Source organism: Tinamus guttatus, unplaced genomic scaffold (assembly GCF_059628265.1).
Source record: "Tinamus guttatus ecotype Peru unplaced genomic scaffold, ASM5962826v1 Tinamus_guttatus_pri_ptg000044l, whole genome shotgun sequence".
NCBI lineage: Eukaryota > Metazoa > Chordata > Aves > Tinamiformes > Tinamidae > Tinamus > Tinamus guttatus.
In genome coordinates this window covers 2,093,230-2,106,950 of record NW_028288578.1, presented here as the reverse complement: position 1 = coordinate 2,106,950, position 13,721 = coordinate 2,093,230, and the positions used below count along the sequence as shown (strand labels likewise).

The window sequence follows — 13,721 nt, the reverse complement described above, 5'->3', positions numbered from 1 at the left end:
TTCAAACAAATTTCTACAATAGGTTTTTGAAGTGAGCTCAAGTAAAATCAAATCTGTAAGAGATTGAAAGGGGCTTCAGTCATATATGATATGATTTCTTTAGATAAGATGTTCAGCACTGTACCATGCTTATCTTTTTTTGGGGACTCATTTTATTTTTTGGTGGAGAATTATCAGGATTTGTGCTGAGACTTGCTCAGAAACTAAGCTATGTTCCTGATAACTTAATATAAAATAACAGTTTCAGCAAAGTACTATATACTGAGTACTTCAAAGCCAATAAAGATGAGCCATCCATTCTCAAATTCTTTTTATTCACATAGCATTTCAGATTGATTTACATAAACTAACAAAACAATATTAGATTTAAAGTTGATCTGTAACAGTAATAAAAGTGTCCCTGCATCCCAACGCTGCAGAAATGTCTCTTCCAATCTACAGTGATCAGTTGCTAAGTACAAATTGTACCTATGGGATTATGGCAAATTCAGCATTTGTCTCTATATTGCGACACTGTCTGAAATCCAGGATCAGAAATCTGCCCTTATTCAGGAAGTGAGATTATTTACTTAACCTGAAGTCTTCAGGGGCACTTAAAATTGCAGCTAAACATGTATATGCTTGAGAGCTTTTCTGAATACGAATGTTCTTTTGTCCATATTTAAATCTTTGTCAGAGAAGGACTTGGGTTTGACCTATGACATTAAAAAGATTTACCTGGCTGCACTGCACTATACCACATACCCCAGTAATGATGCGTAATACCTGTGAATATTTTTTCTCTAGTTTGAGTTAGTGACACTGGAATTCCACTGACAGTGGAATTTAGATAATGAAAGTCAAAAATATAAAAAATACAGCTGATGTACTTTAGAAATCATAAGCAGGTGTTTCAAATCAATATACAGGCTACTTGTCAATGTTAAGATTTCAATATGGACTAACGCTGATTATATTTCCTTGTAGAAGTAGGTGAATTCTATAAATGTTGCAGCCTTGCAAATTCGGCTACTGCATTTGGTAAAAGTATTTTAACTTTAAGGTAAGAAAACCAGGAGTTATTAATTTGACATGAGAAAACAGGAGGGTATGAGTTATAGCAGTATCCCTTTAGTTTAAGTTTAATGAATTTGGTAACAGTTTATATTTTTTCATAAAGAAATTTATTTTTGGTGGTTTTCAGTGATGCTGCAGTTCCTTCAGTGAGGATTCAATTTCAGTTCTGTGTAAATATGAGGGCACCCACAATCTGAGAATTCTTTCATTCCTATCTTGCTCAGCACCATGCCTGTCAGAACATAGAAAGTTCAAAGGTTTCATTGTAATAGCAATCAGAACATTTGCCAAAAAAAAAAAAAAAAAACCAAGGAGTAACATGGACACAAAGCCTATCTGTGCCTACTTACTGGGGAAGTAAATATGGAGTTTTTGTGTGTTTGCAAGGCTATGATCCCAATATTCTCCTTAAGACCACTGGTAACAATAAGTGCTGCTTGTACACATCAAAGATTCTTTGTTTTTGCAGCCCATAGGAGAATACTGATGTAAATACATTAACTAGGGGTGAGCTCTCCTATATATCCTGTCTTTCAGCTTTCTTTATCTTAAAATGTCCTCCTTTTCCCCCATAGTGTTTTCTCAGAAGCTCCAGGCAAACAATAGCTTTTAACTCTAAAAAAAAAATGGCAACTGCAAAAATCCAGAATAAACAAGTCCTGGAGAAGATTGATTCAAATCTGTCTTTTAACAGGGCTTTCTTTACTTCTCTTTTGCTTCTTGTTAAGACTTACACATGAAAAGACTTTTTCATTTGTTAGCCTGGGTGTAAAATGGATTGCTGCTTTTATGCTTGCATCCTATTTAATTTGTGAGTTTTACTTTCTGTGTCTCTCGAGGGTTCAGCAAAATCATGATCCATACAGAAATCACTGCCGCTCTCTTGTTAGTGCCTCTCTCACCCCCATCTTTCCTTCCTTCTGTGAGTGTCGGCTGTCAGCGCTCGGCCCACGTGCTTTCAGCTCGAGTAATTATCAGATTGGGTATCCGTCACAAATGGCTAATTTGTTGATAAGTGTATCTCTTCTTGGGAAGATAGGCTTTGATTCTGGATCATAGGCCAACTGCTGCACTTCATGAAGGCCCTAGAAAATAGACTTTATAGAGAAGAAAGAATGAGGGAAGAGAAAGCTCCCCATCATCCGCAGGAATTACTTATACCTTGTGACTTTATTCTCTAGTCTGCAGTAGCACACCTCATGCCTGTGCTCATAATTATGAGCTCCTTTTAAAAGTGGTTCTCTCTAACCATGATAAAGAGACTATTCTTGTGCCTCTTTCCTTTTTTGAGATTGTTCTCATTGATTTGAGGCCTTTGGTAGCCCCTATACAAGATTTGGGCAGAAAACTTTTCACTGAGATCATTATCTTTTTTGCATTGCTAAGAATATGTAGAGTTTATTTTTTTTTTTTTTAAATTCTAATAAACTTCACAGCATTTCTTCTCACTATGTAATAATAATTTCTAAGAAAAGGAAAACTTGAGTCTTTTCAGTTGCTTCCTTCAGATGCATGCAAGATACCAGCAAATTTTGCAAACACTTTCTAAAGCAACCAGCTGTTAAAATCCACCTGCAGCCTTAATATTGATTGAAAAGAGCATGGAACCTAAACGTGGATAGTTTCTGTAATTATGTAGGAAAACCTTAACACATGACTGTACTTCAAATGTTATCTGGCAATGTTTTTTACATGGTGTGGTGCACACTAGAAAATAATTTACCTAGTTTAGAAAGTCTCAGTAAAAGATCAGGCACTGTCTCCTAATTTTATATTTCAATAAATATATTTTATATACTCATATTTAAAATATATTTTTCAAATATATTTTATATTTTCCTAATTTTATATATATATATTTTTAAGAGCGCTGTTTAAAAAATTTATTCTTTTTGACCTTTTGCTAAAATGGAAGTTTTTCTGGAAAAAGGTTATCACAAAAGCCTGTTTTAAGTGTATTAGTGGCCTGGTTATAAGCCCTATCAGAGCCTCTTTCTGATGAGTCAACACAGTAGAATATCTGTCTTTCTACAGAACTGTCATTCCATTGCAGGTTTTAGCCAAAGGGAGCAAGGAACATGAGACAGTCTAGTTATACCACTGCTGGATTTCCAAATGGACATTTCTCAGCTTTTAGTTGAAAGTTTCAGATTTTGATGTTCAGATGAAAAACAATTTTTTTTTTTTTTTTTCAGAAAGTTACCTTTTGTTATGTGAGGGTGTTGAGGGATTCACTAATAAATTTGCTCCCAGGAAAGGTTTCATGGGAAAACATTGAGTGATTCATGTCTTTTCAGAGTGTTTGGGTCATGAGGAGATGTAAGATTAGCAATGAGTTCAGGGCATGACACAAAATAGGGAATAGGAATTCAGCCTGTGTTCCCCAGGAAGTCTTCTGCTAGGACCTTTTAGTTGGCATGCCCAAAAGATGGTTTTCTCCAGAGTATTCCCATTTCCTGGACCTTATGTGAGATAAGATTGATGGTCACAGTGAAATTCTGGATGAAAATCCCTAGTGTACACAAGTGTTGCATCTCTTGTGGGTCGGTGCTTAAGTGTATTAGCATGGATACAATGAAAAAAAAAAATGCCAGAAAGGATAGATAAGCAGGATTCATGCTTAAATTGGTAATTAAATTAACTTTTTTTTTGTCATTAAAATAAAGTTATGCCCCATTAGGTGAAAAACAAATAAAGCTTGTATGTGGGAGCTACCATAAAAACCAAGAATAACTCAAGTATTCAAATGCAATGATAAATTGCATTTAAACTCATTTTATAGTTGGCACAGCAGTACATCAGAACTCTTACTACATTAAAATACTTTGGGTCTTTTTTAACATCTTAGACTTCAGCGTTTCTCTCTTTCAAGGAATTAAATGAGCTCTTCCAAAAGAGAAGAAAAAAAAGTCCTGTAATTCAAAAATCTGTAAATCATTTTCTGTATCACTTTGAGCACCTTGGAAAGACTTGACAATTTCCAGTTAACAAGACACAGGTGCAACCGATCAGCAAATCTGGTTGGGCTTTGGATGGTTCCTGCCATGCTCCCTCAGTAGATGCATATTTATTTTCCCTTTCTGACAGCTAGAAACTTTCAAATACTCCTTAAACCGAAGGTAAAAAGGCTAAATGCTGTAAGCATTTAAAACTTTCAGTTGAAAAGATGCATTCCCTATAAAGGGAGAAAGAAAGTATGGGTTATTTTAAATGCTAATACTAATGAGTGAACTAAATTTTAAAAGGTCAGAAAAGTAACCTTTACAAATTTTCATTGGGGATTTTGCACAGATCTGAATGTTGTTGTTCATCATCGTCAATGACAATTGCAGTTAATGTTTTTTTCTGTTTGTTCTGAAGTTCCTCCAATATAATTAATATCACTTATAATTGCCTAGTTTTGCATAAGATGCTTCATCACAAAAGATCCTAGAGTTCTATAAACAGAAATATAGCACATTTTTTGGTAAAACGGGAACAATTTCAGGTCGCTTGTTTCTCATTGAGATCTGATGAGCCAAAATCTCCTGATTCATGAGGCTGGCTCAACTAACATAACTACAAAGAAATTTCTTCTAATTTCCTTTCTCGTTCTTTTAATTTTCTTTTTATTTTTAATGGTCATAATTCTAAAGGAGGTCTGCCTTTAAAAGATATGAAAATTTACATTTATAAAGGAAAAGAAAGAGGAACGGTTAAAAGGAGGAAGAGGGGAGAAAAAAAAAAAAAGAGAGAAAGAGAATGGTAAAGAGAAAAGGATAACCAAGATTCTTCCCATGGGCAAGGACCCAGTTCACAGAGAGATGTAGGTTTCAGGGATTCACAGAACACTGTAATATCTAAAGAGCTGGCAGGAGAGGAAGTAAATCCCCCACAGTACCCAAGACATTTGGATCTTTAATGTTCATTCAAAGAACAAGAGCTCAGATGTAAAATTGCAGCTCTGTTTCTAGGCGATGCCCAGTTCGCTCACCCGGGTTGGATGCATGGAGGGACTTTGCTCAGGTCGCTTCAAACATTTGGTCCCCACGTGCCTTGCTGGCTTATACTTAAGGATACAAGCTCATCTGCTGAACTGGCATTATTATGTTATCAATAATATCAATACATGTGTATTATATAAATATTGAAAATGCCCAGTTTCCTATATACAAACCGTTTTCAGTTACTTGTAACTTTTCATACTTGTAATGATTTGACAACATATTTTCTGTGCCAGGTGTCTGCCTCCGGCTAGATTTTGTGTTTTTTGGTTTGTTTTCTTCTTTTAATGTCAGCCAAAGCAACTCAGCTCTTCTAGAGAGGCAGGTGAGGGTAAACCATGCAAAAGAACCTGGCAATATTTTTGAAGAGACCTAGTGCTCCTCTGCTGGGAGATGGTGCTTAACCTTTTGCAAGAGATGACTTTTCTGTTAGGAACTTGTCTCAGTTGGTAGGTTCAGATGGAAAACCTGCCAGAATGTGCGTGACTTACAGTGAACCTTTAAAAATCACAGCAGTTCACCTGTGTACAAAGGCAGTTGTTGGAATATGGAGCCTAGCATGTCCACGTTCAACAAGCATGCTCAATTCCTTCAGCTCTGGTTCAAAACCATATTCGTTTGTTCTATTCCTCACAAAAATGTAGCAGCTCCTCCCAGTCCTGGAGACTGTTAACGAATCTCTGGTAACGAGGTAAAACGCATGGCATGCTTAGCTCATCCTTTTCTTTTGTATTCAACCCTTCATTTTAATATCGCTCATTCTGAAACCACTAAGCCTTCTTGAACACCAATTTATCTTTTTAGTTCCTGAAGTGAATTTGTACAGGACTGTTAGGAAAAGCAAAGCAAATATAACTGAATAGTGAATTTTAAGGCTGAAGGCAGAGCCAAGCCTCTCTTCACTTTCCTGAGTTCAGCAACAAAGTGCACCCCTAGATGCATCCTGAGGACGCACCTGATGGGAAGAGGAGCTCTGTCATGTTATTTCAGTACGCAGAACCTTGCTCAGAAGTGCTGGACTTGCGCATGGAGTCGGGGGCCACTGAGCTTCCTTTTCTTGTCATTTGTTGCCACCATTCAGCCTCAAGGAGCCACCATGATGCCAGAGTTAGGCCTAGCTGAGGCTCCTCTCTCATGTGGCCGTTCTACCCACCTAGGAATCACCCATTGCTTTGTTAGGAAGACTCAAAGTAGTCAACTGAAAATATATTGTAACTGCAAGGGACAGGTATATGTAATTATAATTTTTGATACAGCATCAGTTAAAATGCTGCTGCTTTTAGGGGTATTAATGCCCCCCCCAAATGAATTAAATGGAAGCATTTTTATTATGAAGATTTCTGACTTTTCTCTGAATTGATACTCTGGGGAACCAGAGTAATCTCTAGGGAATTTCTAAGAACATTTCATCTGGTGTTATTTTCTTAACTTCACTTTTTTTTTTTTTTTTTTTTTTAAACTGTTGCTAGTGCTTCTTTTTCTTGGTTTCGAGCATGTATGTAATTTATACTATTCATTAAATACCACCTATTGTAAGTCTCTATAATTCATAAGAATAACTTTAGCTTTAAAAAATAATACAATAGCTTTATGGTTCTTAGAATATTTAATATCCGTACTGTAATCTCTTTTAGCCTTGTTCCTCTTTATAGTGGAAAGTGTCTGTAAAAATATCAAAACATGAAGAAATTAGACCGATAGCTAACCATTTTGTTCAACAAACGTTTGCTTACTGTATCACAAACTTCTATAATATTTTTGGTTCAAAGATGTTTGCATACTGTATTGCGCAAGTTGCATATTTTTCTGGTTAAGGGGGGGGTATTCTATAGTTATTACATTTCTGCATCCTTCACTGACTGAGCTGCAAAAACCATAACTATCACCAAGAATACGAGACTGCATTCAACTGCTTATTTGAGTGCTTCAGTTTGTGTACTTTATTACTTTAGCTGTGTACTTTGATAAAGCTCTGTTCTGTGCTGTTAAATTTTTGGTGCTGCCAATCTTGTTGTATATCATTCTGGGAGAACTGCGCTCATTGCTAACTGCTTACTGTGCGGTGAACACGAGTGGTGGAAATGTTATAATCTGCAGTATTTTGTTAAATGAGCTGCATATTTTTGTTTTTATATACGTTGCTTACCCAGTTGTGTACATTTGCCCAACTCATTATACAAAATAAGCTTGATTGGAATAAGAACATTCTCTACCAGCTGTCTGCTCTGAGTCAGTATGTAACAAAATTAGCAACTTTCTCTTTCCAACAGTGGCGTGATTGCATCCGAAGTTTAAGGCAATGGGTTTGGAGATCTTGTTTGTTTCATTCACTCCATGCAAACATCAAGATTTGTTGCAACTTAATTTGTTTTCACAAATATGAACAGAGTTAAGTAACAGAAAAATTCAGTATCCTAATACAGAAAAATGTTTCCATGTATAGTATGAAATACATTCACTTACATGTAGAACTAAATGTAGCTACTCAACTCTTAGCTATACACTGTGAACATAAGGAAAAATAATTAAAAAAAAAAAAACAAAACAAAACAAAAAAAACACTAGGGACCTCCCAGGGGGATATTGCATCAAATGAGTGGCATCTTAAATAGTTAAAATGGCAACCATGAGGTTTGCTAAATTGTGAGTATTACTCAGGTTTTAAAAATTACCCCATATAATGACCCTTAGAAAAACTCAAAATATTATAATAGAGAAAATATATGGAAAACTCATATATGTAGCTGTGTAGTTTGATCATTATAATTGGTTTAAAAAAAAAAAAAAGGAATTAACAGCTTTAAAATAGTGTTATTCTCAACTTGCTACTGTTTTTGAATCACTTCCAGTAAAAACCTACTGGCTATTCTTAGACATTGACTAATTTGCAGAGTCTGCATACGTAGCAGCTTGTGCCTCCATTTACAAAATCTTCAGCACTGTCACTCCTCCACAAACCTTTCTCAATTTTTCTTGATTACAGAGATGCTTAACTGGGACTAGGTGGTTTACCTCAATTCCTTGTCTGCCCCACCTGTCAGTGTAGCTGTGCCTGGCTCATGTTGGCCATGTCCTACCACCAATTGCTTTTGCTTTAATGTTATAATTCACTGTTGTCAGAATAGACTGCCTGGAAGGTCCAGATTTGTTTTTGTGAAATTTTACATATGAAAGCATAATTAATCTTACTGTGATTTAGTCAAAAATGCTTGATTTCAAACACTGACCCTTTAATACTCATACATTTCATTAACTATTATTTAGGAGTATAAGCATTAAAATGAGACATTTTTAGAACAAACCATAGGGGCAAATCACATTTTCAACAGCACCTCTTCACTTCTGTCAGGTGGAAAGAAATGTAGAGAGGACCATACACATGGAAAGTATTAATATATCCTGGAACATCATATCAAAATGAATTTAGTGTTTGGGTTTCAATTTTTCTGTGTATATGAATGTTGGCTACCAATAGCTGAAAAGTAAATACAACGCATTGGATGAACTAGGTCTAATTTAGACTTTTTTTTTAACAGCAACAGAACAAGTAATTTTGCATAAAATATGACTTACAGCAGACAAAAGGTTTCTTGGTTTTACATTTTGCCCCAGAAGGAATTTACTTTCAGTCCATTACCAATCAGGACCTAGAACTTGTGCTGCCTTTGAACTGTTAAACATCACCTGTAGCTTCCTCAAAGTTAATGATATATAACAGGATCAGAATTAGACTCATATTTTTCTTCTCTATTATGTTCAAACAACTGATGCTTAGTTTCTGCTGTATTAGTACAAATACACTGTACAGTTTTTGCAGAGGAAAATTCTCCCTTTTGTCAAGGGGACTGCAGAGAAATATTCCTTCCTTTGATGAAAGGAAATTGAAAGCCTTTATTCATTCCTACCCTCGACAGAGGCCTGAGCAGGTAGAAAGAAGTAAAAAGCTCTAAGACGTGAAGCAGCCAGGTTTCCACAAGGCCTGGTTTTCTATCCCTCAGTTTTCCACCACCCTCTCTGTCAGTAACTGCAACACATGGGAATTGCCTTTTTGTTTGGAGATCTGAGTAGGTTATTTTGTAATTTATGCCTCAGCTCTCTCCTTTGCTCTTTTTCAGAGGGTGATATTCAACGTTGTCAACTTCAGTAAAACGAAAAGCCTCTATCGAGATGGAATGGCTCCAATGGTGAAATCCACAAGTAGACCAAAATGGTAAGTTATCCTTTCAAAGACTTTGCTTAAAAGGAGAAAAAAGTGTGTTTTATCTGGTACTCTTTCGTTATAGCCAAGCCTTGTCATTCAGGTGCTGCTTTGGTAACAGTAGACTAATACTAATGTAAGAGTCATGTGGTGAGAACAGGTTCTCCTTGAGACAAGATGAGCTCTGGAAGTCCTTTCCAGCCTTACTTGTTGTGTCAGGGTGTCATAGTGTCTTGTTTCAAGTACTGTGATAGAAGACCAAGCTGAACAGGCAGAGCGTGGGGCAAAGACCCGTTTCCCTGTCTGAGTGTCGTGCAGTCCTTGGCCCAGGTTTGTCCTATGCCAATTAGCCATTGCCTAGGAATGATACAGGCAGTAGACTGGGGCAAGACCTACTTCCAAAAGACTATTTGAGTTTGGTTCCTCTGCTTTGGTGAGCAAGTGAGTTGTGCTATGAGAGCTGACCTTGTGCGATGAACAGTCTTTGGTCTATTTGTTCTACTACTATAGATGGAGCCTGAGACACCAGAAGGCCAAATGACTTGGTTGTAGGCAGCAGAATATATACAACACACACATGAAGCAAGCATGAATATTCACATAGATGGTATATTTCTCACAGAAAATGTAATGAAATGTTTGCTGTGAACAATAAAATGTAAATCTAATGAGTCCTAATGTATGCAAGCCTCCCAAGAATTATATGATGTGCCTTTAGCTAAATTTATTTGAATACAGATCATGAGGTTAGGCCTTAATTGTACAATAATGTATTCTTGTAAGCCTTTACTGCTATTAGTCTTTATTTGTTAATTAATTATACATTGTTCAATCTGCACATTATCTGAGTCTTACTTATCATTCTGAAATACTTCAGCTGTCACAAAATTTCCACCCACATAATGTTAAATTTTTGGTGGTGATATAGTACTCTAATACTATAATATAGACTACAGTAACCATATTGTTTCCTCTTTGGATCTGGATGTGATCAAGCAATACAGCTATTTGCTTTTTTTCAGTAGATGGTAAGATCATACGGACAGAAGAGCTGTCCTAAAATGCAGTTAGTGGATGGAGTCAATCTCAGCTCAATAGGAGCATGTAATAACATTGAAAATTAATTAAAAAAAATCCATTGTGTAGTGTTTTTGTAGCAAAAGTCATGTTAATTGTGTTTACCGTTTAACTTCAGAAAAATCTTTTGGGGGCACTTCAGGGCCATGTTTGTTAGGCCTACTTTCTCTCACTGGAATCTGGTACTTGTAGCTTATATATACACAAAATATATTTATATTGTGTGTTAAGTTGACCTATAAATCAGATACTGCTTTCTTACAAATTTTATGCCTTTTCATTTCAAATTAAAGCGTAAATCTTCTAAACAATGCAAAATGGACTTTTTTTTCTAGTTCTTGTAGGCTCTTTCACTATTTTTGAAACAGGTTTCTCTTCTACTTCTCCGGAGATCTATTTATTTTTGTGTTTTATATTTTTAGGGGGTGTATTGTGCTCCCATCAAAGTGAGGAATGAATAGTACTGCCTGGAGCTAGGCACAGTGTAGGCAGCAGGTGCTCTCAGCAGCTTCCTTATGCAGAGCTACTACTATACTTTAAACCTGTTTGGAATCCTAGCTTTATTTTTTTCTTTAAACATATCATTATTTTATTAAGGATTTTTTTCCTAATATTCTGTGTATGAAAACATCTTTGAGATTGTACTTTGAGCATGCACATTATTTCATAGTATTACTGAGGACTTCAGTGATATTGGGTCTATTCAATGTAATTTCTTAATAGGAGTTATATGTATGTTCCAAGTGGGAAAACACATACTTTTTTTTTTTTTTGATATATGCTTTCTATTAGAGCAGTCTTCCTCTTGGATTATCCCTTTTGTGATTACCTCTGCATCTGTTTCCATGGCATTCTAGTGAAACCTGTAAACAAAATTATTCTCTGTTTTTCTGTTTGTTAAAACAGGATTTATTACTTGCAGTTTATGCTGCATTCAGTGAGTTGTGGTCCTTGAATGTGAACAGGTCATATGAGTTTGATCCCACTTGAGGCTTTTTATCAATACCATGTGATACTGTGTAGTAAGCAGTACACTCAATGCCGTGAAAGTGCTAAGGTTTACATGAGTATACTCAAAATTCAGAATTGTGGATGAAACCTAGCACTAGGAACTCTTCACCTTATGTTTAAATCAGCACAGCAGTTGAACAGATATAATGTAATTAAATTGGAAAAGGCTATATTATAACAACACGAAGCAGCAGAAAAGCTTTTAAAATCAAGTTAAAAGAAGTAAGACTACTGGAAACCAAGCTCTGCAAATATTCTGTAAGAGGGCTCAGTCCTTCATCTCTGAAATGCTTTGTATCAAATATTTGAGGAATTCATTGTTATTGTGTGTGCTTGCAGGAGGCGAGTGATCCATACTGGAATTCTTCCACCTTCCCCTGGCCGCGCTGATTGAAAGCAATGCTGAGTCATGCACAACTATTCCACTCCCTTTTTCGTATAGATGAGTTTGAGTTTTAGGATAATTAACTGTCTATTTTCCTTTCTGCATTTGACAAATGTGGGTATGTAATCTCTATTAACAAGAGACGTACAGACTTCAGTAATGTCCTTCTGGTTTAAATGAGAAAATTCCCATTTAATTTCAAGGGTAGGATTTGACCCTATATGTTGCAAAATCTTGCATAGCAAAAGTATATTCACCTCCAGAGGTTGTGAATTTTAATATTTGTTTTGATTACAGTTATGTGAACATGGCTTCAAGCTTTGCAACATTTTGTGAGTTTGATTCTTGACTCTAGAACAAATCGCTGCCAAGTGCTCTTGAAGTATGGAGTGTGTCAAACACAGATCAACATTTTTGACCTGTATTCTCTTGCCCTGTAGGGTAAGATCTTTAAATGCAGTCAGCATCAAGGTTCAGTTCAGTGTTCCTGATGTAAATGGAGTATATCACTGTCATCAAAGCACTCGATGTGGACACAGATGTTCTGGTGTTGACATATTCTTCTCTTTTGAAGTAAGGCCAAACACTTCTAGTAATGAGCTACTTAAAAAGAGGAAGCAGTATGCTGAGGATAAGAAAAAAAAGATTTCCTAGTAAAGAAAGATTATTTTTTTATAAAGAAAAAAAGGAGAAAAATTCTGATTAAAATGATATCTGTTTTTCCGTACACAGCAAAGAATTTACTGAATGTTTTTATTTTTCCTTCCCAGAGGGGTAAAACCAAAACAAAACTAAGCAGGCTTAGTTCAGACTCCCTCTTTTTGTTTTTCTGTGTTTTTTGGGACATGCTATATTGACTCTGAATACTACGGGGTTGTCAGTTGCATCAGTCCAATCTCACTGCAATGAACTGCAGCTTATGTACAGAAATACAACATTGTCACATCACGTTACATCAGCTGCATTTCATGGCAAATTGGATAAGATTAAACTCAAGACATTATTTTGGTATAGTTGGATGTGCTGCAAGAGGACATATAGCATTTTTGCTTAAAATTATCTGGTCTTTCAGAAATATTTCACCAAGATTTTATTGCATTAATGTGTTTTCTCGATAATAGCTTCTACAATTATGAAAAAAAAAGAAGTAGAAAAAAAGCCAAACAATATCGTATGGGTTATTTTGACTTTGTTTTTTGTGGAGAAGAAAGGTTTGCAGGAAGATGAATTTGAGGAATTTAATTTTTTTTTTCTATTCTCTACTGTAATCTTATTTTTTCTTTGCTGGCTTTGAATGCAACCTCATTGTTTCATAGTTGGTTAATCATGACTTCACACTAGAAACTCTGTTGTTACAAGCTATTTGCAAAGTCTGCCATGTGGGCATAGCAGTGGAAAACCATTTAAGTGTGTATACTGTACCATTATAATAATTCCACAAAGTTTTGCAACTTTCTCAAAGTGAAATAGAAGAGTGACTTGTTCAAGAGGCAGCAGATTTTCTAAATGATGAAGTGAGCAAATATTCCCTTTGGGCAGAGAACAGCTATAACTCTTGATTATTCAGTGTGAGCATTGCCTCATTGGGGACATTAGTTTTTCAAACTGCGCTAATCTTTTAAAAGTAACAACTGGCCACTCATCACCTTAGGTATTTCAGCAAGATCATGTGCAAAACTCTAATTAGTATTTATAGAACAGCAACTCTTCCCAGTAGAATAGTAGCAGTAGCTGGCAAATATCTGGTTGACACCTGTTAAGTCTTCAGACATCCATTGTATTTTGTTCTGCATTTCAAATGAGCAGAGAGCAGTAGGTGAAGTCCTCATAATTAAGGGATAAAGGATAATATATAACGTGCTTCTCGAGTGGATAAACACAAGGTTAAAGGCTGTTCTCCACTTGTGATGCAGTATTTCAGGAAATGTTTGTTTATAAGTAATAATGCTAGGTAAAATATTATGAAGCCTTCAGCATACAAAGAGAAGATTTATGTCTAGATTTACAGGCG

At 35.8% G+C, this 13,721-nt stretch overlaps 1 protein-coding gene across 1 annotated transcript in view; it reads left to right on the top strand.

The window, feature by feature from the left end:
* BEND5 (BEN domain containing 5) overlaps nucleotides 1-13,721 on the top strand; it is a 540,137-nt gene that overhangs the window by 204,042 nt on the left and 322,374 nt on the right. Inside the window, exon 4 of the mRNA XM_088536729.1 lies at nucleotides 9,155-9,249. Coding sequence (XP_088392855.1) covers nucleotides 9,155-9,249 — 95 coding nt within the window. The remainder of the gene's footprint in view (nucleotides 1-9,154; nucleotides 9,250-13,721) is intronic.